The sequence below is a fragment of the Rhinolophus sinicus genome, chromosome 14 (assembly GCF_057876585.1).
Source record: "Rhinolophus sinicus isolate RSI-liver-muscle chromosome 14, RSI-T2T, whole genome shotgun sequence".
Taxonomy (NCBI): Eukaryota; Metazoa; Chordata; class Mammalia; order Chiroptera; family Rhinolophidae; genus Rhinolophus; species Rhinolophus sinicus.
This window is the reverse complement of record NC_142514.1, coordinates 5,942,156-5,966,997: the sequence shown is the minus strand read 5'-3', so window position 1 is coordinate 5,966,997 and position 24,842 is coordinate 5,942,156. Positions and strand designations below refer to the sequence as shown.

Here is a 24,842-nt window from a genome sequence, read left to right as displayed (position 1 = left end):
ACCTTTGGGCCAATTCATGACTGATCGAGGCCCCTGCGGAGCCCCAGGTGCCCTCGGAGCCCACAGGTCTCGGCCAGGCCTAACGGCGGCCCACGACAAGGGGCTGGAGCTCGCTCCACTCCACCTGCCGCAGGGTCAAGCGTCCTGGGCCAGGAGGACCGGGGCTGAGGAGGACCCAGTCGTGGGCGGAGCCTGAGCACGCATCGTGGCGGGCGGGCGGCGTGGCGGCCCCCTCGCCTCACCGTCTCCTCGCGCTGCCCGCCTGCCACTGCTGAGGCGTTAGTGACGACAAGGCTACGCCTGCGATGCCTTGGGACCAACAGAGCCAGGTACTGCAGCTCCAGCCTCTCCAGATAGTTACCTGTGGGCCGGGACCACCGTCCCCTCCCCCTCACTCCAGTTGGGGAAGTCGAGGCAAGGTTAGGGGTATGTCTGCGTCTGCCATCACACCTCGGTTTTCAGTTCCTCACTGGCCCAAAGTCACACACGGAACGAAGTGGAAGATCTGGGCCACCGAGTGGGTCTTCTGATTTCTTCTGGGCCTGACTTTTACAAACTTTGGACATTTTTTTGTTTTGTTTGCACAATCTGTACCCTTCCATTCCCTCCCTAGTAGCTGATTTTTCCTCCCAACTAAACTGCATTTTATTTGGAGAATTTTTCATAACACTTTGAAATAATTGGAAACCTCTGGTCTTGCGAAACTTTAGTTGGAAATCATTGTGTTAGGGCTGTGACACAGAAGGAAAAAACAGTTGGTGAAAGGGAATGGCCAGCTCTCCCTTGTGAATGGGGACATTGGGACTTCCCCCCAACACACACTCACATGCAGACACACAAACAAGGGTTATTACACTGTCACCCTCCTTACAGTCTCCCACACAATGGAGCCTGGTCACGATTCCCAAGTTCGCTGCTGAGGCCAGGAACAGTGCGTGACACATGTGGACTCCCAGATAACTATTTATTTGAAGGTAAAGGAGGGGAGGAAATGGCTAAATTAACTGGATTTGTGCTTCAGCAAGTAAAACAAGGAATATGTCCTGTAAAGATGAAAGTCTGCAGGCCTTGTAGGACTTTGTTCTGGCTTTTGGCCACCTGACCTAGCGTGCCACATGGCTGCTGAACACGTGCCCAGCACAGGGGTCTGGCACTGGCCTGGCCACGCGTGGAGGATGCAGACCAACAGCTGTGACTCACTCTCCCTGCCCTGCAGATAAAGGGATTTGAAATATTTACTGCTTTTCCAATAGTGAAATTACACAGAAAATAATGTCTCTAGGCCACTCTGAGACTCTTAAAAAGGATAAGAAACTCTCCGAGAAAGTGTTGCGTGGTCATTTGGGCAAAAGCTGACTCCAGTAGAGAGACTCAGCTGTAAGCTTTCTGGCAGGGACCACTTTCTAGAAGCCTCTAGTGACATTTTCTTGTGCCCCCATTTTATCTGGTGTGGTGGAGGGTCAGTGGCAGCTGTTGCCGTCCATGTGTTTGTGACAGAAATAACCCTTCCAATCACTCCCCACAAGCCTGACTAGTGAAGGCTTTCACAGTGAGGAAATAACACAGACTGTCCCCATCTGGAAGGCACTGTCCTTGTAGTTGTGGGGGGTGCCAACTTGCTGAGCAAACTCCAGACATTTAATTTAAAACAAGTGAAAGAATGACAAACCTCTGGGTTCCTGAAAGGGTTATTCTGCCTTAGACTGGCTATAAAAATGCTATTGGCCGTTACTTGGCATGGCCAAAGTGCATTCAGGGTGTCTTCTCTCTCCATCCAGTGCATTTGGTATTTTGGCTGAAAGGAAGTAAGCAACACATCTTTCCAGAGCTAAGATGGATCCACAGGCTGCAACCAAAAAGGAAGGGGTAAGTGTGCTGCCCTGGGAAGGGGTGTGGAGCAGCCCACTTGCAGGGCCTGTGCAGCAATGCTAGGGGGAGTTCTTGGGGTCTCTGTGTAGGGGAGGGCTGTTTGTGGTGACTCACCCCTCAGAGTTCACCCAGCAACTGAACTTCTACAGGGACCAGAGAGGAGAGATTTAGAGACATTTTGACTTAGACATTCTTTGGGAATCCATCTAACGGGACAGCTTTGAAAAATATCTGTAACCAAATTGAAGAGACTCAAGGAGTTGATTTGTCCTAACTTCCTTCACTGAAAGAACTTGGGATGAAAGGATTCCAAAACCAGCAGGAAAATCCTTAGACATTGTTTGTGAGATGTTTTTTCATTTGTTTTGATTTGGGCTTCAGAGTATTTTCATTAACCTTTTCAACAAGTGACATAGCTAAGCCAGTGTGAAAAGAGGTTGGACTCAGAAAAGAGGCTGTAAGGTTTGAATGTAATTCAAATCTATAGCAGAGATTCCCTACCTTTTAGATGACGAGACTCCCTTTGTTTTAGAGACAGAAGATTTTTCTGGTCCTGCCGTTGTACTTTTTGAGTCCCTTGATTTAGGAAAATGCATAAAGACAGAAAGATAATATGAATTTATCAAAACTTTTCAGAAATTTGTATTTTATTCATCACAACAGCATCTGTTTATATCTACAGGGGAAGAGGTACATATTTGTGCAAATTACTATTCAGTGATGGATATGAGACCCTTGCCATAGGGTCATAGATTAAGAGCAGGTGTGGGAGGTAGAGGTACCTGGAATTCATTCCCACCGCAGTTCTAGATGTGGGAGATTGGGCAAATTATTTACCTACTCTGTGCCTTTGTTTTCTTGTCTGTAAAATGGATATAATAACCATACCATCTGATAGTGCTGTTGGAACAATTAAATGAGATGAGATAATGCATGTAAATTACCTGGCACATAGTAAATTCCCCATAAATGTTCTTAATTTTTGATCATTCTTTAGAGCAGGGCACTATAGACATTTGGGGCCTGATTCTTTGCTATGGTGGGGGGCTGGCCTGTGTGTTGTAAGAATGTTTAGCGGCATCCCTGGTCTCTCCTAACTAGCTGCCAATAGCACCCTTGCCCCAAGGAGAATCACTGCTTTAGAGATTACTAAGTACCTTCACCTGGATTCTCTTGTTTGGCTTTCACAACTAAGAAAGTGTGAGAAAGTCAAGTGTTATCCCCTCTATTTTATAGAAAACGGACTGGGAGGTAACAAGAACTTAGGAGTTTGGGGGGTCAGGGGATGCCCTGATCTGGTCTATGCCCCCTCTCCAAAGAGAAATGCACCACCTAGCTGTGCCCCCAGGTGTGGCTGCAAAAGAACGGAACCGCTCCCATGTGATAGCCTGAAGGTGAGCAGTAGATTTTGAAAGAAAATATTTAAAATGGTCACACGCAAAAGCTATGGGCTGATCACAGCTACCTGCCCCCTCTATTCTCCATGAAAGGGAGCCTTCAGTGCCCAGTGCCATGCAGGTTGTCCCTTCCGGCCACCTGAGGGTGAACCTGCCCGTGTGAACACGTGCTGGGTGTCCTGGGAGACAGCAAAACAAAACTATTCCACTGGTGGCTGCTTGTAAGAGTCTGCAAATCATTAAGCGAAGCTGGGGGGTGGGGAGCCAAGGAGAAGTGGAGAGACCAGCAAAGGCTGCAGGGATCAGGGCTGGGCTATCAGGGCCCCGTTTGGCTGGTGGGATCTCTGTCCTCTGGTGGCTGTGTGACTGCAGCTTCACTGTCCTTTGGGATCCTCATATGTAAAGAGAAAAGAATCTGTCCGATGTGCATCAGGACTTTGCCAGGAAAGAGGATTCTTGAAAGAAAAAAATAATAAAATGGATTAGGAAAAAAAACCAAAGTGCTTTGGAAGATGAAAAACGTGTATTTTTTTTTTTTTTTTTTTGTGGACTGTCCCCACCACCAACAAGTTCAGTGTCGTTGAGCAAGTAACTTTCCCTCTGGGTCCTCACTATTAATAATTAATGATAGCGAACCCGGCTCTGGGCATTTTATACGTATGAACTCCTTTATTCTTCACATCAATCCTGTGAGGAAGGTAGTGTCATCGTTCCCGTTTTACAGGTGAAGGAACCAAGTAACTGGCTCAGTGCCACATAGTCAACAGCAGGAGAGCCGGGATTGGATCCCACGCTCCTGGGCTTCAGTGGCTGTGCTTCAACCTGCACCCCTCACCCCCAGCTCTAAGATGTTATGATGTTTTTCTCTCTTCTCCCCCCTCCACTTAGACCTCAGTGTCTGTCTGTGAAACTTTGAGTTCCACAATGTGATAAAGTGACTTAAAGTGTTGATAAAGCATAAGCACTCTTTTCTAGGGATCTCTGCATTCTGACAAGGAAAAGTCTTGTACTGAGAGTATCTCTCCGATGGTGGGAACAGAAAGTGGAGACAAATTCCTAAGGAAGGTGGTTTGGGTGGGGCTTCCTTCCCAGGGTCCTGAATCACACCCTGTCAGATCACCAGCCCTGAAGTTGGTTACTTTACTAGTCTCCATGTTCTCAGCATTATGAAAAACAGGAAGCCGATTTACCATGGGCACGAGGGACGTGGTTCCTGGTTTCTCCCAAAAGCACAACTCAGGGGCATGGCTCCCCTTGGCCTCTGAGGAGAGCCCCCTCCCATTCATGTCTCTAGGCCACTGGGCCACTGGCCATTTTAAAAAGCTGGTGGGAGACCTGGACATCTGTTTGGCCCCATCCTCTCCCCCAGTACCAAATAAAAAAAAAGAAAGAAAGGGGGGGTAGAGAGAGAGAGACAGACAGACAGGCAGACAGAAAGAAAGAGAGGGAAAGGAAAGAAAAGAAAGCTTAAGCCCTGGCTTTCTTTTACATGTACCTTTACTGAGACCATAACATAAAATTCACCATTTAAAGTATATAATTCAGTGTATATTCCCAGAATTGTGCAACCACAATTAACTTTAGAATATATATATTTTTTTATTTTATTGGGGAAGGGGAGCAGGACTTTATTGGGGAACAGTGTGTACTTCCAGGATTTTTTTCCAAGTCAAGTTGTTGTCCTTTCAATCTTAGTTGTGGAAGGTGCCATTCAGCTTTAAGTTGTTGTCCTTTCAGTCTTAGTTGTGGAGGGCGCAGCTCAGCTACAGGTCCAGTTGCTGTTGTTAGTTGCAGGGGGCACAGCCCACCATCCCTTGAGGGAGTCGAACTGGCAACCTTGTGGTTGAGAGGTCGAGCTCCAACCAACTGAGCCATCCAGGAGCTCAGCAGCAGCTCAGCTCAAGGTGCCGTGTTCAATCTTAGTTGCAGGGGGTGGAGCCCACCATCCCTTGCGGGAGGAGTTGAACTGGCAACCTTGTGGTTGAGAGCCCACTGGGCCATGTGGGAATCGAACTGGCAGTCTTCAGAGTTAGGAGCATGGAGCTCCAACCGCCTGCGCCACCGGGCCAGCCCAACTTTAGGACATTTTTATCACCCCTGAAAGTACCCACTTATAGTCACTCCACATTTTCTCCCACCCCTCCGCTTCTCCAACCCCAGGCAACCACTAATTTATATTCTGTCTCTGTGGATTTGCCTGTTCTGGACAGTTCACATGGATGGAATCAGACAACAGGCGGTCTTTTGTGACTGCCTTCTTTCACTTAGCGTGTTTTCAAGGTGCATCCACATTGTAGCATGTAGCAATGCTTCATTCCTTTTTGTAGCCAAATATTCCACTGTATGGCTAGACCACATTTTATGTATCCATTCATCTGTTGATGGACATTTAGGTTGTTCCCACTTTTTGGCTATTGTGAATAATGCTGCTATGAACATTCATGTTCAAATTCATGTGAAAATGTTTTTATTCCTCTTGCATATATATCTAGCAGTGAAATTGCTGAGCCACATGGTGACTCTATGTTTAACTTTGTGAGGAAATGCCTGACTTTTTCAAAGTGGCTGCACCATTTTATGTTCCCACCAGCAGTGTAAGAAGGTTCCAATTTTCTCCATATCCCTGTCAACACTTATTATTATCTGTATTATTGATTTTAACCATCCTGGTGACTAAGAAGTGGTGGCTTGTTGTGGTTTTGATTTGCACTTTCCTCAGGGGGTACCAAGTCCTTTGAATTTACTCCCTAAATGGTCCTTAAAGCTGGCACTTCTTGACCCTGCCACACCCACTCCCCTTACCCAAGACCCCATCCTCCCTCAATCACTCTCCTGACTCCTTTTAACCACTTCTGTGGTTTTTCTGTGGTATTTCTTTGTAGAATAGACCCAGTCTTATACCACATTATATTATATATATATATATTATATAAGACCCGGTCTTATATTATAGTAAAATAAGACTGGGTCTTATATTAATTTTTGCTCCAAAAGATACATTAGAGCTGATGGTCTGGCTAGGTCTTATTTTCGGGGAAACACGGTAGCACAGAGTCAGCTGTCAATAAATGTTTATTTCATGGACGAAGGCATTTGGACCAGCAAGGTCGGTGAGAACCTACTCAGAATGTCTTGCTATTTCCACAGAGGATCAGCCCTGATTCCTAGGGGTGCATAGACTATGCCTGTGGCTTGAATTCAAGGAGGAAGCCAGAGAGGCAGAGTAGAATTGCGTGCACGATGCTTCGAGACCTACATCCTGCGGTCTTTCTGATAGTTTTTGCTGGGATCTCATGAGAGCAGTCAGGGAGCTGTCTGTTCATGCTGCCTAGCGGTCTTCCCCCCAATCTGGGCCAGGAGCCCCTGGGACACCAGCCAGCTCCCCAGCTGAGCTTTCTAAGGACTTCAGACCTTAGAACCCATCAAAGCAGAGCGAGATCGGGAGCTGCACCTGGCAGTATGAGTGAAGCCTGAGGCATTTGTAGTTAATCATCTACTGGGAAGAAAATCAGAAGAGGAGAAAGTTTTATCAACATTTTCTTCCTTCCATAAAATTAAGCGATAGAACAGCTGTAGGGGAGGGAGTTTTGTTTGGCTTCCCACTGTTTCCCCAGCACCCAGAACAATGCCTAGCTCTGGGTGGGTGCTCAATATGTTGAATGAATGAATGAATGAATGAATGTCCAGAGCACTTCAGATGAGAGGTGAGCTAAGTCCACGTGTCCTGTATCTCAGCTAGAGTGTGGGGGTGCCTATTTGTACAACCCCTGCCTTTAGAAAATACAGGGTGGTGTGGCAACAGCCCCGGGACTCACATTCCCTCCTGGGCACCATCACCTGCTCCTCTGTGGGGACAGAGTCCCAGAGAGCAGTTTCCAGGCTCTCGGCCTCATGTGGAAAGGTGCTGGCTTGGGTAGTAGATGGCTATCAGCTGTGACCAGTTAGCCATTGGCCACTGATATAACTGCCATGGCTGAGCTAGCAGGCACGGATTGCATCTGGCAACTGGGGGTTCGTTAGCAGAGAAGCGGATGGTAGAGCGCGGTTAGCAAGTGGATTGTGGATTGCGGATCGTGTTGATCCTACTTCCTGTGTCTCGCCCAGCCGCCAGTGAGATGGGGGTACAGGAAGACCCCTCGTTGGGGTACTGGTGGATGTTTGCTTTTATGTGTCGACCAGCCGCCGTCAAGAATATAGTGGTATGAACCCCCATCTATGGCTCCGTTGTTCCTTTTTGGCCTCACCATATCCTGCGTTCTTGTGTGGGGAGTGGGAGCTGAGTCCCTGCATTACATCCGCCCACTTTTGTCCCCCACTGGCCCCTGTGAATGAACACCCACAGAGCCATAGATCGGGGGTTCATACCACTATAGTCTCGCTGGCGGCTGGGTTGGAGATACAGGAAGCAGGAGCCACACTATCCGCAATCTGCCGTCTACTTCTCTCTGCCAACCAACCTCACTTGCTAACTGGAATCCACCGTGCTAACTGCAATCCGCTCTTGCCAGCTCAGCCACCATCTTCTTGCTAGCTCCCATTTTTCTGCTAGCGTAGCCACGGCAGTTATATTAGTGGCCAATGGCTCACTGGTTACAGCTGATGGCCAACTAGCCACAGATGATGGCCATGCAATCACAGTTGATGGCCATTTACTACCTGAGCCAGCACCTTTCCACGTGAGGCCGAGAGCCTGGAAACTGCACTCCTGGCTCTGTCCCCACAGTTGAATACACCAATTGTTATTTAGTGAAGGAAGGAGAAGGGTGAAGTCTCACTGGTGGCTTTGCTCTTGACCATGTCTCCCTGCTCTGTCCTCTTGGGCACCGTGACAAGGCAGGAGTGACTGCGGTTTCTCTGCCTGTCCTGCTCCTCACTTCTCTCAAGAGGTCCTCTTTATATCAGGAGGGAGGCTGCCCAGAGGAAGACAGGAGCACCTCAGCTTGCCACTGGAGGGGCATGTGGCATGTGGCATATGGCAGGGTACACCTGAATGAAGGTGCTTGAACGGAGGCTTCTGAGAGTCGCACTCGCCCACCCCAGTCAGTGGATTCACTCTACGGCTAGACACTTTCATGATTCATCCTGGCAATAACTCTGAGGGACTGTTATTATCCTCATCCTGAAGAGGAGGAAACTGAAAATCGTGGCTATTAAGCTAGAAAGGGGCAGTGGGCAAATTCAAGATGAGATGTATAGCTTCTGAGGGCAAAACTCTTTCTACTTTTATTTTTCTCCCGCTTTTCATAACTAGTAAGTTCCCTCATCACAAAAGATGGTTTTACATGAACACTTGGTTTCCTCATGTGTCAAAGGGGGCTATTACCACAGAAGTGTATATGTTTAATCGTCGCCAGAAATCTGTACTTAGTTTCTCACTATGCTTTCTGCCTGTTACAGCAAAAGTCCAGGGGCTAAAGGAAATTAATCAGTGGCCCTAAATAATTAAAACTTTTCCCATTTTTTTCATCTTTGATTTTTAGGGGAGTTTGTGTTGAGGGCGGTGCTTGAGCACATTTGCTGCAGTTGGCAAATGCAGCTACACGACAGGAATGTCACAGAAGCAATTCAGACATTACACGGAGTGTTGGAGTAGCTGACCCTTCAGTGTCTTTCTGACCCAGTGGTTCTCAACTGGGGGCAATTTCCCACCCACTCCAGGAGACACTTAGCAACATTGGGAGATGTTTGGGTTGTCACAGATGGGGGACACCCCCCCATAGCAAAGAATTATCTGGCCCTAAGTGCTACAGTTCAGAAAGCCTGTCCTAACCAGAGGTGGGGAGAGGGCAGGTTTCAAGAGAGAGGGCTGTTGAAAGGCTACAATCTTCAGGTTCTCTTCCATCTTTCTACAAGACTTTGAAATAACGCGGGGACCTGGCTACTTCCTGACCTAAGCCATGGTCTCTCTTCCCACAGAAGTTGACACTTGTGCTCGCCCTGGCAACGCTGATAGCTGCCTTTGGGTCCTCCTTCCAGTACGGATACAATGTGGCTGCTATTAACTCCCCTTCTGAGGTAGGTCGCTCTGGTGAGTGAGACGCAGCCCCCAGGCAACAGGGAGGTGGGTTTGGGGCAGCCCGGGCCTGGGCATGGCCGCCAAGGTGGGACTGCACACGCAGGGGGGCGCACAGTGGGTCCTCCAATGAAGGGAGAGGGAAACACCCACAAGACACAGTGCAAGGGGACTGGTGGACACAGGGTGGGCTGGTCTCTGATCTTCCTGCAAATCTATGGCGGAGTCTGGAGCGCAGGGATCACCCAGCAGACTGGAAGACAGGAGTCATTGCAGTCACTCCCGGTGTTAGACACAGCCTGGGCAGTTGGCCTATCTGAGGCCTGATGACCCTCCCCAGGGTACCCCCTGCTCATTGCTGTTAATACAGCTTTGTCCTCACTCCCTTTCTTCCATTTAATAATGTCTGTATCTATGTGCCCAGCTTATCCCATTGTTAGCCCAACAACTTGGCATTGCCCTTGCTGCAGAACCAGGTCGTATTATTTGGTGTTTGTTTCACTTTTGTCTCCAGCTCATGAGAGAATTTTATAATGAGACCTACTATGATAGAACCTCTGATTACCTGAGCGACTTTTCCTTGACGTTGCTGTGGTCTGTTTCTGTGTCCATGTTCCCTTTCGGAGGCTTGATAGGATCCCTCATGGTTGGCATCTTGGTGAATAAACTTGGCAGGTAAGGTAAGGTGAATTTTCAACTCCGCGAAACTCATAGACCCCCATCAGAGTTTAAAACCTAGGCCTCAAACTGAAAGTCTCATTGTAAGACTAGGCGATAACTGCTGTGACGATATCTGTGTTCTAATGTGGTCTTAAGAAGACAAGACATTGACCAAGTATTTGGGGACTTAGGCAAGTTCTTAGGTCTAGAAGTGGAGGTGGCAGATCTCGGGCTCTGGGGCGGACATGGGACGAGCAGCTGCTTCAGAGATCAGGACTCACTCCTGCTGTCTCTGCTCTCTTGCCTTGAAGGTGTTTTGCTTTTGTTTTTTACCAAAACCAAAAACAAGTTCTCTTTTTTTTTGCCTTTAGAAGAGTCAAATACCAGACGACATGGCCAAGATGTCAGTCCCGACGTAGATCATAGCACAGTGTTCTTAAACTCAGCCTCCTAAACAAACATTAGCTTCTTTGTTCTTTTACCTTGAGACCAAGTCATACACAAAATTTAGCCCACATTAAATTCCTGTAAAACTCTAAAATGGCTGAGATTATCAGGCACTTCCTTGTGAAACTGTGTGGTCCCAGAGTGACTCGCTCTGTGAGTGCAATGAACAAAGCACAGTGTAACTTAACCCCAGATTACACAGCTAAGAGGAAATTTCACTTCTGAGCCTGTGCAAGCACCCTCCACACCGTACTCTGTTATGTCGGGCAAATAGCTTTTCAATCTGTTGTTTTATTTTTTAATCATTCGTATAGTAGTATCTTTTTTATACACATTTTTTAATTGTTCCAGTCATCAAATTTATGGTTTTTGCTTTTTGTGTCTTAAGACAGCCTTCTCTTTCCAGAGTCATGAGGATAATATTCTTCAATAAAAAAAAAAAATGTATACAATTTTGTTTTTCCCAGATCTGGAATTTTATTTTGTATGTGGGTGGGTGGTAAGAGAAAGTGAATTTTTCTCCAGGTGAAAAGTCAGATGTTCTTAAACTTATCTTAGTTACTCATGTTCCTTTACTCTTCTGTGCTAACCTTTCAGTCAGTTTATCAAAATCCCTTAAAAAAGGTTCTGCTTTACATTGCTTTGGATTTATAATTTGAGGAAAACTGACACCCTTACACTGTTGAATCTTCCCCATTCATGAGCTAATTTACTGATCCTGGGTTTCCTTCTATGTCTTTGTCATCAATTGCAGAAAATTTTCAGCCATCACTTCTACAAATCTCTCTCCTCCATTTTCTATATTCTTTCTTCTAGAATATAGAGGAGCTCCTGCATGTCCTGTTGTTGCCCTATTGCCTGCTTTAAAAAATTTTTAAAACACTGTGGTTAAATATAACAGAACATTTCCCATTTTAAACATTAATGTGCAGGTTATTGGCATTAAGTACCTTCACACTATTGGGCAAGCAGCACGACCATCCATCTCTATAACTTTTCATCTTGCAAAACTGACACTGCCCCCATGAAACCACTCCCCATCCCCCTGCCCCCCAGCCCTTAGCAGCCACCATTCAACTTTCTGTCTCTATGAATTTGACTTCTTCTAGGCTCATATATGTGGATTTGTCCTTTTGTGACTAGGTTATCTCACTAAGCATGTCATTAAGGTGCCTCCATGTTTTAGCAAGTGACATGGTTTCCTTCCTTTTTAAGGCTGAATGACAGTCTATTGTAGGAATATACTATGTGTTTACCTATTCATCCATCGACGGACACTTGGTCTCTCTCTCTGTAATTTCCTCAGGTTTACCTTCCTATTCATTAATTTCCTCCTCAGCTCTAATTCACTTACTAAGTTTTTTATTTTAATTACTATATTTTTTATTTCAAGAAGTTCTATTTGTTTGTTTTTAAAATCCATTTTTTCCCTATTGTTTTGGAGAGTTTTTATTTAACATAGTTTCTTGTTCTTCCTTAGTACCATTTTAATTCCTTATTTGATGACACTAATCGTTTGAAACATATTTCATAGCCTCTCTCTAATCCTATACCTGAGGCTGTGCTGTTTGTATGTGCAGCCTCTTGCATAGGGCAGGTTGTTTCACAGGTTGTAATGGTGGGGCTTCATCACTGCAGGGCCTCGCTGGGGACCCCTGGGGAGCCCAATGTGAGGGCCTCTTCAGAGAATTTTCCGTTTGTTAGAGGTTTTTAGGAGATATCACTTTTATCAACTTAACGTAAGCTCCCTCTATTTATAGTTTGTTAAGGTTGGTTTTTTAAAAAAAATCATAATACATATCAAATTTTATTGACTTCTTTTGTTGCTTCAATTGGTAATCTTATATTTTCCCCCAGTATAATCTTTAATATGGTGTCTTTAACATTGAAATATTTTTTCGTATGTGCTGTAGAATTCAATCTGCTGGTATTTCATTTAGGACTTTTGCATCTATGTTGATAAATGAGGTTGGCCCATACTTTTCTTCTAATGTCCTTACCCAGTTTGGGTTTCAAGATTACAGTAAAATCATGCTAGTCTATGATAGCCAAAACCTTTTACTGTATTCCTGTGTGCTGTATGTGATATTACTGCTGTCACTAAATAGACACTCAGTGAACATTTGCCAAACCAATGAGTGAATCCTTAGACCGAACTAGCTGACGTTTTGTCCTTTGCAGAAAAGGGACTTTGCTGTTGAACAACGTCTTTTCCATCGTGCCCGCAATCTTGATGGGATCCAGTGCAGTTGCCAAGTCGTTTGAGATGATAATTTTGTCCAGACTTTTGGTGGGAATATGTGCAGGTAAACAGTGCTACACTGTGATGCCATTCTGTGATTTAGAAAAATCAAGAGGAGAGAGAAGGGGCGCCAGGGTCTGAATCAATCGGCGTTTCCAAAGCACATAGATTCAAGCTGTTCCTCGGCCTCTGCCACGGATAATGCTCAAGCCCCTGTGTTAGTCTGATGTGCAGACAGGGGCAGGTCTTCCCTGTGACATTTCCTGGGAGGAAAGCTGCTCTTTGAAAGACTGAAATACAGAATCTTAGGCTTGGAAGGGTCCTTCCAATCCAATCCTTTATCTCGGTGTTTTCTAAACAGCTGTTCAGGACCAGTTAGTAGGTGGTGATGTCTGTTTAGTGAGCTGCATTCATTCGTTCCTTCCTTCCTTCCTTCCTTCCTTCCTTCCTTCCTTCCTCCCTTCCTTCCTTCTTTCCTCCCTTCCTTCCTTCCTTCCTCCCTCCTTTCCTTCTTTCCTTCTTTCCTTCCTTCCTTCCTCCCTCCCTTCCTTCTTTCCTTCCTTCCTTCCTTCCTTCCTTCCTCCCTCCCTCCTTTCCTTCCTTCCTTCCTTCCTTCCTTCCTTCCTTCCTTCCTTCCTTCCTTCCTTTCATAAACTGTATCATAGGTAGTAAAGATAAGGATTTTCTCACGTATGTGCACAGATCAATAACTGAAGCAAAAGTTCTTTTGGAAGTTTTGTTTCAGTTATTGACCTGTGCACATATGTGAGAACTGGCTGCAATGTGAAATGTATTTCTCTAGCTGTTACTGTGGGTCCTGGTCAAAAAAGCTTGGGAAACATCCAGACATACGAATCCCTCTACCCGCAAGGAGTAATGATCATAAACTCTCAACTTTTATAGGGGAATTTAAGTTTGCAAAGGGCTGGTTATGGGTTCCACTTCACTTATTCCGTCAACGCCCACTTGCGGAGGAAGATAAGGCCCTGCCTGGGGTTCTTCCCCTGCTAAACCCTGTCACTGGTTTGCTGACCCTCCAAAGCTACGCTGCTCAGCTGTACTTCAGACTCTGGTGGCTACAGAAAACTCCCCATAATTGCTTCAGACTGAAGAGATGTGGGTAAAGGCCTGTTGTGGCCTTCCCTTGAGTTGGTGTTATTTGTAGGCAGTATTTCCCAGGGCCAGTCAAGGTGAGTCAGATGCCTGGGTGTAGAGTAAGGAGGCATCTCCTCCTGGGGCCATGACCCTGGAGCGTCGGCACCCGAGGGTAAGCGCCCCCACAAACACAGCCCCTTGGGTGTCTCACTTGTCTGCTTCCCCTGGCCCTGGCATTGCCAAGTAACTCTGAGTTTCTCCTTCCAAACATGGGCATAGGGACAAATGGATGATTTGGCCAGAGGTCAGCAAACCCCTTAGCTGAAGTTAGCTGGTAACAGTGGAGACGCCGGGGAGCCAGGTGTTAGAGGAAAGGACGAGGAACTGCAGAGCTGGAGACAAAAGAGGAAAACAAGATTCCTGAAGAGAGACGAGGTCATTTCCAGGAAAGAAGGATGGGCCCTTACAAGCTTCACTTGGTACTCTCTTTCCCTGAGCACCTGAATGGGTCCCTGCCATCTTGGCCTGAGCCCACCTTCGCTTTTCCCAGCAGAGAGGCTCAGCTGTAAGAAAAACAGATGATTCCTAAACGTTGTCAGCTGTGAGCAGGTGCAGCCACTTTCTATTGACCATCCAAAATTCATTGCTGGTTCCAACTGAGAAATATTAGGCTCCAATAGATAACAGGTCCCGGCCTATGCTGTCAAGTAAGCAGTATTTTAAGTTGGCGGTTCTCACACTTTGGGGCCTCAGGACCCCTTTTTATGCTCCTAAAGTTACTGAGGGCTCCAAAGAACTTTTGCTCATATGGGCTCTATTAGATTAACATTTACCACGTTAGAAATCTCAACCAAGAAATGTATTAATTCATTTAAAAATAGCAGAAAGCCCATTACATGTCTTCATGAAAATAACTATTTTATAAAGCAAAAAAATTAGTGAGAAAGGTGGCGTTGCTTTACGTTTTTGCAAATCTCTTTAATGTCTGGCTTCATAGAGGACAGCCGATCCTGAATCCTGCTTCTGTGTTCTGTTGGTTGTGTAGCCTCCGGAACACCCCACTGTGTGCTTATGAGAGAACAAAAAGGCAAATAACATCTCAGGATTCTTCTGAAAATAGTTCTGATCTCACTGAACCCCTGGAAAGGTGTCAGGAACTTCCTGGGTCCTCAGGTCATACTTGAAGAACACCAGCAGAAGCATAATCCATTTGCAGTGAATTCTTTCCCACATATGAAAAAGACAGGAAAGTGGATAATCAAGCCCCTTAGACATCCTACAAACAAAGCAAACATCGGTTCTGATGAAGGGGATGAGAGAGAAATCTGACTTGGGCTTCAAGTTGCTCACAGTTTACTGGCTCGCCCTCAGTCAACTTCTTGGCGAGAACACCGAATGCTTTCACTGAAGGAATTTAAACTTTAAAAGCCACTTGCTGTCAGAACAGGCTGCTGGGGTTGCCCATGGAGTCATTCTGAAGACAAAATAGAGATTGCTTTTGTGGGGGCGGAGCCCCAGAGAGTAGTTTCCAGGCTCTCGGCCTCACATAGACAGGTGCTGGCTCAGGTAGTAAATGGCCAACTGTGATTGCATGGCCATCAGCTGTGGCTAGTTGGCCGTCAGCTGTAACCAGTGAGCCATTGGCCACAATATAACTGCTGTGGCTACGAGGAGAGAGGGAGAGAAGGGAGAAGAGAAAGAATGGGGCCTAGCAAGAAGATGGCGGCTGGGCTGGCGAGTGTGGATGGCGGTTTGCGGACAGTGTGGATCCAGCCTCCAGTGAGAGTATAGTGCCGCCAGAGAGAATATAGTGGTATGACTCCCCTACCTATGTCTCCGTGGGTGTTCCTTTTTGGCCTCACCATATCCTGCGTTCTTGTATGGGGAGCGGGAGCTGAGACCCTGCAGGCCTCCCTGCACGACAAATGGAGCAGCGAGCAGGGTCGCCCCGCACGACAGCTTTTCACCAACATGAAGGGAATCCCATCTCTTCAAAAGCCATCTGGTGTTTCACTCTTCAATGTTGTTCTTTCTTTTAACTCTTTTTTTATAAGTTTCAGGTGTACAAAACAACATAGTGATTAGACATTTACACCCCTCACACAGTAATAACCCCAGCAAGTCTACTACCCACCTGACACCGTACATAGCTATTACAATACCATTGACTATATTCCCTATATGTTCCCTACGCTGTACTTTACATCCTGTGACTATATATGTTTCTGATTATAGTTGACATTCAGTATTATTTTATATTAGTTTCAGGTGTACAGTGCAGTGCTTATTCATGGTGTCAGATGGGTACTAGACTCATCGGGGGGCCACTTCAATGTTTTTCTTAATCAAAGTCAGAGCCCATGCCATTAAGATGCAGCCACCAGGGCCTGAGTGGTGACCGTGGAGACCCCACCCTGAGGGCCTCCGCTTCCTCCCCAGGCTTTTGGGCACTGGGCCTGCGGGGTGCCCACGCCTCAGATGCCTAAATGCTGTTCTAAAGACTATGCCTCTTTGCTCTGAAAATCGGAAAGAATCTGTATTAATGAACGGTGATGCCTCTTTTTAAATGCTAAGCAGAGATATCCTTGGGCAGAATTGCAGAGCTCGGAAACTTGGACTTCAGTTCCCTCCTATCTCCGTGTCATCAAGTACCTTCCCATTACCAGCAGCTCTAATCTCCACTCACCCCGACTTCGTTTCCTCTCGGTCTCGCCATGTGGTTGGAGCCTCGCTTGCAGACCCCCACCTCTTCCTGAGCCTCAGCTTGACTCGCGGGTAGCTGGGCTAGTGATAGCCCATCTGACCTTCCTCCGAGATCGCCAGCCTTTCACTTGGCTTTGAGGAGAATTAAATGGGATAAGACATGTGCCTGTAAAATTGATTCCACCTATTCTTAAAGGGGATCAGGTGCCATTAGGATGGGAAAATTGACAAGTTAAAGTGTTGGGGATCCAGAAGTAACCTGGGCATTACATAAATCCCCAATAACAGTTACCCCACAATAAAGGTAATGCTGGTAGGCAGGGGTCCTTGGCCTTTCATTAACAGATTCTCCCCAAGGAGCAAGAGAGGAGAGAGAGTTGAGAACAACCACACCTGGGCTTTTCCTCTCTGAGATCAAGCCACTTGGGGGGAAGGCCTGAAGTCAGGCTGGCCTATGTCCCCAGGTGACACCAGTCGAGAAGCAACGGCACCTGTCCATGGAATTTTTTGGTCAGACTATTTTACCTTTCCTTAAAGTTTAACATTCTAAGAATTAAGAGAGATATTTGCTTACACTTGCGGTTTTGAGAAAGTTTCAGCCCAACTAATGTGATTGCTGAGTAAGAATAAGTGTATTTGAAGACACAGCTTGTCCCTGCCAGACTAATGTTTTCTGATCGTGTTTTTATTTCAACCTCGTCTAGGTCTGTCTTCCAATGTTGTCCCTATGTACTTAGGGGAACTGGCCCCTAAGAACCTGAGGGGTGCTTTGGGGGTGGTGCCCCAACTCTTCATCACCGTTGGCATCCTTGTGGCCCAGATCTTTGGTCTCCGGAGTCTCCTAGCAACCGAGGGAGGTAAGCTCGGATGCCTCTGGGCCCCCAGTGGGCCCCCAGTCCTTCCTCTGCTCCTGCCGGATGTTTCCGGGGGCTGGTCTTTTCTCTCTAATCGGCTGGCTGGCCTTGCGGGCTCCCACACTGCCCTGACCCCACAGTTGGTGATGACAGATTGGCTGACCTTTTCTAGTCCCTCTTTAGACATGGCTTTGTGTGAGTAGGAAGCACCATTCATTGTCTTTCTCTTGGTCTGATGGTGGCTGTCCATACAGGGCCAGGGGCCATGGTAATGACAGCCACCAGTGTGCCAGGCTCTGTGTTTAAGGCTTCCCCGAGACCACTTCACTTGAGCCTCCCAGCAACACCACTGCCCGCAGGACTCTATTATCCCATTCCAGGGAAGGGAAGGGAAGGGAAGGGAAGGGAAGGGAAGGGAAGGGAGGGGGGAGGGGAGGGGAGGGGGGAGGGGAGGGGAGGGGAGGGAAGGGAAGGGAGACCAGAAGAGAATAACATCAGAGAAGTCTCTGGCAGGAAGTGGCAGTCACAGTACAAAGACTGCAAAGAAGTCGGGGGGTCAAGATTGAAACACAGAGTCTGGATATGGCAGTTCAAGGTCTCCAAGAAGAGTTTTAGTGTAGGTGTGGGGGGTTGGGCCACAGGCCTGACAGCAGGGGCCCGAGTGGGAGGTAAGTGCACACTTGCTGTGTAGGGTGATTGAAGCAGGATCCAGGATTAGCTAGGCCTTGGGTTCAGATCAAGGGACAGGAGGAGGTCAGGAGGAGGTCAAGAAGATGAGGGCCCAGCCTGTACAACAGGGGGCAGGGCCGCAGTTGAACTTAACATTGCATGGCACTCGTTTTCTTGAAGAGTGATGGTGTTATGAGATAAGGGGAAGGTTCAGAGGTTGAAACATAACTTGAAAGTCTAAATGAGGGTTTTCTTCATTCATTTCTCTTCCATTACAGTGGTTGCAATATAGTTTATGAGACCAGTGAGAAGTCATTGGTTGTCAGGTGGTCATCGCCTTAAGTTTGACTAAAAGTCTTTATAACATAGGTCAGAGTACCCAGGGTTCAACGTGCTGGGTTCAAATCACAGTTTTGCTCCTAAAAACTGATCTGAAGCAAGGGGCCTACATGCTCCAGGCCTGTGTTCGCATGTGTGAGATGGGGTTGGTCCTGGTACCTGCCTCGTGACATTGCCGTGATGGAGAAGTGAGTTAACATGAGAAGACCCATTAGACTAGAGCCTGGCACGCAGAGGCCCACGGTTATCACTGACTGCGAGCCTGAAGAGAACAGGGGTGCGTGGGGGCATGAACAGCTCTTCCAAGGAACCTCAATTCTCATTCACTTATTGAACCGTTTTTTTGGTGAAATAAAACATACGTAAGGAAGAGCACATGAAACATAAATGTACTTTTAGTCAAAAAGAATTCAAACACCTGTGTGATGGTGCCCAGGTCCTGAACTAGAACGGCACCAGCCCCCCCACCCCGAAACCCTCTGTGTGCCCCTCAGTCATGGCCTCCCCACCCCAAAGGGAGCTACTGTGCCCATATTTATGATCATTTTGCTCTTGCTTTTCCCTACAGCTTCACCACCTTTCACAAAGATAGAGTTACTTCTCTGTTTCTGGACTTTTACAGTGGAATCCATTGTGTAGATTATTGTACCCAATATCGCATTTGTGAGAGCCACTCCTGTCATGTCTTGCTTCATTTTAATGGCAGTATAGAATTCCATTTTGTGAACACACCATGATTTATTGTCCATTCTACCGCTGTGGACACCTACACTCTTTTCGGTTTCATTCTAGAATCAGGGCTGCTCTGAGCATTCTAGTTTGGGTGCCCTGGTGGCCTGGGTGTATTCCAGAGCAGGCCTGTTGGGTCAGAGTGTGGGAGGGTGTCTGGCATCACCAGCTCCTGCCAGACTGTCCTCTAAAGATGCCACATGTCCACACAATAACCGTGGAGACTTCCCATTTGCCCACATTCTCACCAGCACTTGATGTCAGAATTTTTCATTTTGTCCATCTGGTACGTGGGCAGTGGTTATTCATCACTATCCATTCTTTCAGTATTATCAGAGTGTCTGCTATTCGTTAGGCACCGTCCTAGGTGCTGGGGACACAAGGATGAGAAAGACAAAGGCCCTGCCCTTTCAGAGCCTGTCTTCCAGCTCGGAAGAAAACCAGTCAGGGTAATGGGCCAGAGTGGCCGGCTGGATGTTGTGGGGGCTGGAGGGGATGAGAGGCAGGCTTCTGGGCTGGGGTGGGCCTCTCCAAGAGGTGGCGTTGGAGCCAGCTCTCAGGGAAGACGCTGGTTTCCTTCTAGGCTGGCCGATCCTCCTCGGGGTGACCGGGATCCCGGCAGCACTGCAGCTCCTGCTACTGCCCTTCTTCCCCGAAAGCCCCAGGTACCTGCTAGTTCAGAAGAAAGACCCAGCAGCTGCCAAGAATGGTGAGGCTCTCCTGTGAGAGGAGGAGAGGGATAGGGTCGCGGCAGCTGTGGTCCACCCGAGGACACCCCTTTGCTCCCCTGCCGTAGCGCTGAGGAGGCTGCGTGGCTGGGATGATGTGGATGCTGAGATAGAGGAGATCCAGCAGGAGGACGAGGCTGAGAGGGCGGCGGGCTTCATCTCCGTGGTGAAGCTGTTCCGGATGAGGGCCCTGCGGTGGCAGGTCATCTCTGTCATCGTCCTTATGGCCGGCCAGCAGCTGTCAGGAGTGAATGCGGTAGGGCGCAGCCCAGGGCCGGGGACAGAGGGCAGTGTCCAGGCTGCGGCCGGCCCCACCAGCCTCTGGGTTTGCCTTCCAGATCTACTACTACGCAGACCAGATCTACCTGAGTGCCGGCGTCAATACCAACGACGTCCAGTACGTGACGGCGGGCACGGGGACTGTCAATGTGGTGATAACCTTCGTGGCTGTGAGTGTCCCGGAGAGCTGAGTCCCATCTGCTACCAAGGAGGGAGGGCATCTTGAGAAGGGGGCTCCTGGCCGAGGAAGGAGCCCGGATCTAAGATGGCGACATGCCCCTCAGTCCCTTCGTGTCTAGCCTCTGGGCTTTCTCAGGTGACAGCCTGTCTCTTGCATGAGGCAGATTATGGCCCTCCAAAGATGGAGAACTCCCGCCTCACACATACTCCAGTCCCAAAGCCTCCAATGTGTGAGGTGGCTCTTCACCATCTTGGAGGCCACTGCCTGTGCCAGGGCTACAATGTGACAGGGGCAAATGCCATGGCCCACTGGCCATTCAAGGGCACACCCTTGGGGGCCCTTGAACAGCACTTGTGCTCTCCTCACAGTTGCCCCTTCAGAAGGGGTGTGTGGCACCATGAGTAGCTTCCTGTGAGGCAGCTCCAGGCAGGGCTGTGGCTGCACCGCCAGGGTCTGCCTCGCCCCTGTCTGGCGGGCCTGGGCCTCCTGAGCCTCTTGCTTTTCCTCCGCCCCTTCCCCTCCAGGTGTTCGTGGTCGAGCTCTTGGGGCGGAGAGTCCTGCTCCTCCTGGGCTTCTCCGTCTGCTTCACCGCCTGCTGCGTGCTGACAGCCGCTCTGGCTCTGCAGGTGAGAGGGGAAGGGCCCGGGGTTGACCATGTGTGGCCCCTACCCTCCCCAATAGCCCACTGCCCACTTCCAGCTGATTTTCCAGTGGCTTCAGGTGGCACTGCCTGTTGAAGGCAGAGTCAGGTGCCATCCTTCCCCAACTGGGCAGAGTGGCTGGCCCTCTTGGGACCAAGATTCCTGATGTTCCCCGTTCCAGGTTCTCTCTGCTTCCCCAGGTGTGATCCACCTCTGTCTTCTCCCCACAGGACACAATATCCTGGATGCCCTACCTCAGCATCACCTGTGTCGTCGCCTATGTCATAGGACATGCCCTTGGGCCCAGTATGTACCCCCGAGCTGGTTCTGTGTTTTCATTGCCCCCTCTCCTGCACCATCAGCCATAGAAAGTTCTGGTTTGAGCTCCTTAGACAGGCTCCAGGGAGGAAGGGTCTTGAGAGTGGGGGTCCGGCTGAGCACCTTCCTATTGCAGTGGGGTTTGGGCAGAACTTAATTAGAGTGAAAACAGTAAAGTAGCCTGTGTGATTGGTGCTGAGAGCCTTGCAGGTGGTCACAGGCCCCTTTTAGGGACCTCACAGGATGTCGGTTATTGTCCCAAACTCCTGCATTGGCCTTCTCACACTGTTTCTCCACAAGACCCGGAGTCCTGGAGCCTCACCGTTCCCACCTTGAACCACATGCCCAGGGCACTTTGCACACGGCAGGGGCTCCAGGTCCCTGGTGCTCTGCCTTCAGGGAGGTCAGCTCTTCCTCTTCCTCTCCCAAGGTCCCATCCCTGCGCTGCTTATCACTGAGGTCTTCTTGCAGTCCTCTCGTTCGTCCGCCTTCATGGTGGGGGGCAGCGTCCACTGGCTCTCCAACTTCACTGTGGGCTTGATCTTCCCCTTCATTCAAGTAAGTGTGACCCTGGGAGGAGCCTGCATTTACCAAGTCTGCAAGCAGTACAGCAAGAACCTTTTCTAAAAAGTGAACCTTGACCTCCTTCCCACAGGTCGGCCTTGGAGCTTACAGCTTCATCATTTTTGCCATCATATGTCTTCTCACCACCATCTATACCTTCCTGGTTGTCCCTGAGACCAAGGCCAAGACATTCATGGAGATCAATCAGATTTTTGCCAAGATGAATAAGGTGTCAGAGGTACACCCAGACAAGGAGGAACTACAGGACTTTCCACCCCCCACTCTGGAGCAGTAACTTGAGAAGAGGAGCCTGTGAAGTGGGTCTGTGTGGAGCTCCCTTCTTGGGCTTTTTTCCTGACTAATAGTTATCTATAAATATCCAGAACTAGGGCAAGACCAATGTGGAATGCAGGCCGTGCTGGGACTGCCTGAGGGGCTTCTGTGCAGTTCTTAAAGCCAGGCTGTCTCTCTCCAGATTGACTCATCACCAACCCCGAGTCACAGTGGGCAGCTGTCCCTCAACCATGCTGGGTTAGCTATTGTATAACTCCTGGTTGCACCAGCTCTTATAACAAAAATCATTACTATGGTGGCGAAATGGAAGGAATCAAATTTTGTCAGAAAAACAAACTTTTCTCCAATCCAGTGGGTCTTCTGGGGGTCAGGGGCATGTGTTCAGAGAGCAATCCATCCTCTTGTCAGATCCATCTCCAGAATCACTGCTTGTGGAAAGTGTGATGTCACAAGTAATGGTATTTAGGAAGCTGGGGAACAGGTCCCTATGGAGACTCTGATTATTCCTGAATTATATTTTTAGAGGACAATGGAATTGCCTCCATATACTCAATAAAACAAATATGATCGTTTTTCACCAAGATGTGCTTCTTTTCTGTGAGTAGCGGTTGGGGGCATTCCTGCTCCTTCAAGCAGTTTGGCTAAGCTAGAGTGTCAGCCCCTTGAGGACACAGGTTTGACCAGTTTTGTTTATCCCAGAATCCCCACTGCCTAAAACAGGCATGGAGGAGGAACTCAGGCAATATTTTCTGAAAGATGGAGAAAAGTGAGAGGTGAGGTTGTTGCAAAGTTTGATTTTTTAAATTTAAAATTGGGGAAGCCTTTGCACATTTTCAGGTGTATAGTGAACAACGAGGGGTTCTGAAGGTGTGACGGGCAGGGAGGAAGGGAGGATAGAGTGCCCCCCACACATACAGCAGAGCTAGAGGCTTTTCTTAGAGACCTGTGTGTGTGAAGAGGATATATACAAAAAGGTGGAGAAAATTTGAGGCCTGGGAAAGGAAAGTAGAGGGACCACCTGCTGAAAGGCCTCTGGGCCTTCATATCCCAGAAGATATGAAATCTTCTGGGATTTAGCGGGGCAGAGGTCACAGGCCAGTCAGGACAGAGGTGGAATCAGGAGCAGCTTTTGTGGGAGTAGAATGGTGAATTAAATAACTTATAAGAATAGTGAGTGTGCGGATGAAAAACACAATGCTGGGGTTGAACCATCCTTGACCTTGCGCAGCAGGGATCTGCCGCGTGGAAGGGCCACAAAAACAGATGAAAAGGAAGCTCTCAACTCTGAGGAGCAGTATGACTGGAATGTCAGTAGTCAAGAGACTGTGGCATTATTAATTCAGGTCATGTTGCCCGCAACACCTCGTACACAAGAAAGCTGTGGAGATCATGACTCTGGAGGTCTAACCCCTGCAGTCAACCTTGGCTCTGCCACTTAGTAATTGTACAACTTTGTCAACTTCCTTGGTTTTTCTGTACCTCAGTTTCCTCTTCTGTTGAAGAAATAATAAATGTCACACATGGTTGGTTATGAGAATTAAATGATGTATTTAGTCAAGTACATGGTGTTTATTAAGTATTTAGCTATTTTTAAGTTTTTGGGAATGAGCCTTGATCTTGAGGGCAAACAAACCCACAGGTGACATACAGTGAAAGACCTGTATTATACATGTATACTGAGATCAAACAAGTAAATGGATGACAGATAGTGGGAACCATCTCATTATTGCAGTAGGAAATTGCAAATAAGCCAAGGAGGGAATCTAGAATGATCCATGTGCTAATAGATTAGAGTTGGAGATATTGGTATAAGCTCACGTTCAGCTTACTATAGACACAGATAGCTACATATAGAAATACTTACAGATCTGTGTATTTGCATGAGTTAGTAAAATTCAACAAGAAGAGAAAGGATAAGAGGGAAGGTGAGGGGTTTAGAAAATAGTCGGTAACCACAAGATGGCCATGGGGTTTTGAAAATTAATTTGGGGAACGTAATCAATAATGTAAAGATTTTGTAGGGTATTCGATGGACACGTGTCCCATTTGGGAGACCACCTCAGGGGTGATGTAGATGCCTGATCTCTGCACTGTACACCTGAAGCTGAACAATAATGAATGCCAACTATAATTATATATATATATATATATATGTGTGTGTGTGTGTGTGTGTGTGTGTGTGTGTGTGTGTGTGTGTATGTATATGGTTACAGGAAGCAGAGTACAGCATTAGGAATAGAGACAGTGGAAATGTAATGGCTCTATGTGATGTCAGAGGGATAGTGGATGGGGGAGGGGGGTTCACACAGTGTGAGGGATATAAATGATAAACATCTAAGTGTTGCTTTGTCTTGTGCACCTGAAACTAATAACATTTAAAAAAAAAAGAGAGAAAGGTATGGGGCTGGTGCTGTGGTTGCACAGAATGAAGGTGTGGTATTAGGAAAAACAAAAAGGATTTCTCCAGATGGAGAAAAGATACAGTAGGAAAGTGAAGGATGGATGTTCCAGGTGAGAGAATAGCACAGAGATTTGGAAGTGTTTAGGGGAACTCCAGGTAGTTTGGCCTGAAAGTGAAGGCAGAAAGGTGTGGGAGTCTGATCTACAACCTGTGGGTCCTTATGAGCCAGACTGAGTCTGAAATTTGTCCTCGAGGTAATCCCAGCGATTTTGTGGCACTGAGTTTCAGAGAGTATCATGGAAGTAATAAGGACCAGGTGGAATTTGGGTAGAGGGACAAGTATATAAGAAGTAGGAGGGCCCTGCACAGCCAGCAGTGGTCAGGCTCAGCCATGAAGGGGAATTCAGAGAAACTCAGGA

The 24,842-nt window shown here is 47.7% G+C and overlaps 1 protein-coding gene across 1 annotated transcript; it reads left to right on the top strand.

Moving 5' to 3' along the window:
- Positions 1-1,565: 1,565 nt before the first annotated feature.
- SLC2A5 (solute carrier family 2 member 5) lies at positions 1,566-22,603 on the top strand. Its single transcript, XM_019746664.3, has 12 exons — positions 1,566-1,866; positions 9,183-9,281; positions 9,794-9,954; positions 12,568-12,692; positions 17,131-17,283; positions 19,601-19,726; positions 19,814-20,001; positions 20,084-20,194; positions 20,730-20,831; positions 21,077-21,152; positions 21,595-21,722; positions 21,820-22,603. Exons 1-12 carry the CDS (start codon positions 1,834-1,836, stop codon positions 22,021-22,023), a joined length of 1,506 nt encoding a protein of 501 aa, XP_019602223.1. The 5' UTR covers positions 1,566-1,833; the 3' UTR covers positions 22,024-22,603.
- Positions 22,604-24,842: the final 2,239 nt, after the last annotated feature.

Bases quoted from the DNA above. Each gene is read 5' to 3' on its own strand.
- SLC2A5 (XM_019746664.3), top strand. From the start codon at position 1,834: ATGGATCCACAGGCTGCAACCAAAAAGGAAGGG. The intron at 1,867-9,182 runs GTAAGTGTGCTG...CTCTTCCCACAG, and splicing joins CTGCAACCAAAAAGGAAGGG to AAGTTGACACTTGTGCTCGC. The intron at 9,282-9,793 runs GTAGGTCGCTCT...TTTTGTCTCCAG, and splicing joins CTATTAACTCCCCTTCTGAG to CTCATGAGAGAATTTTATAA.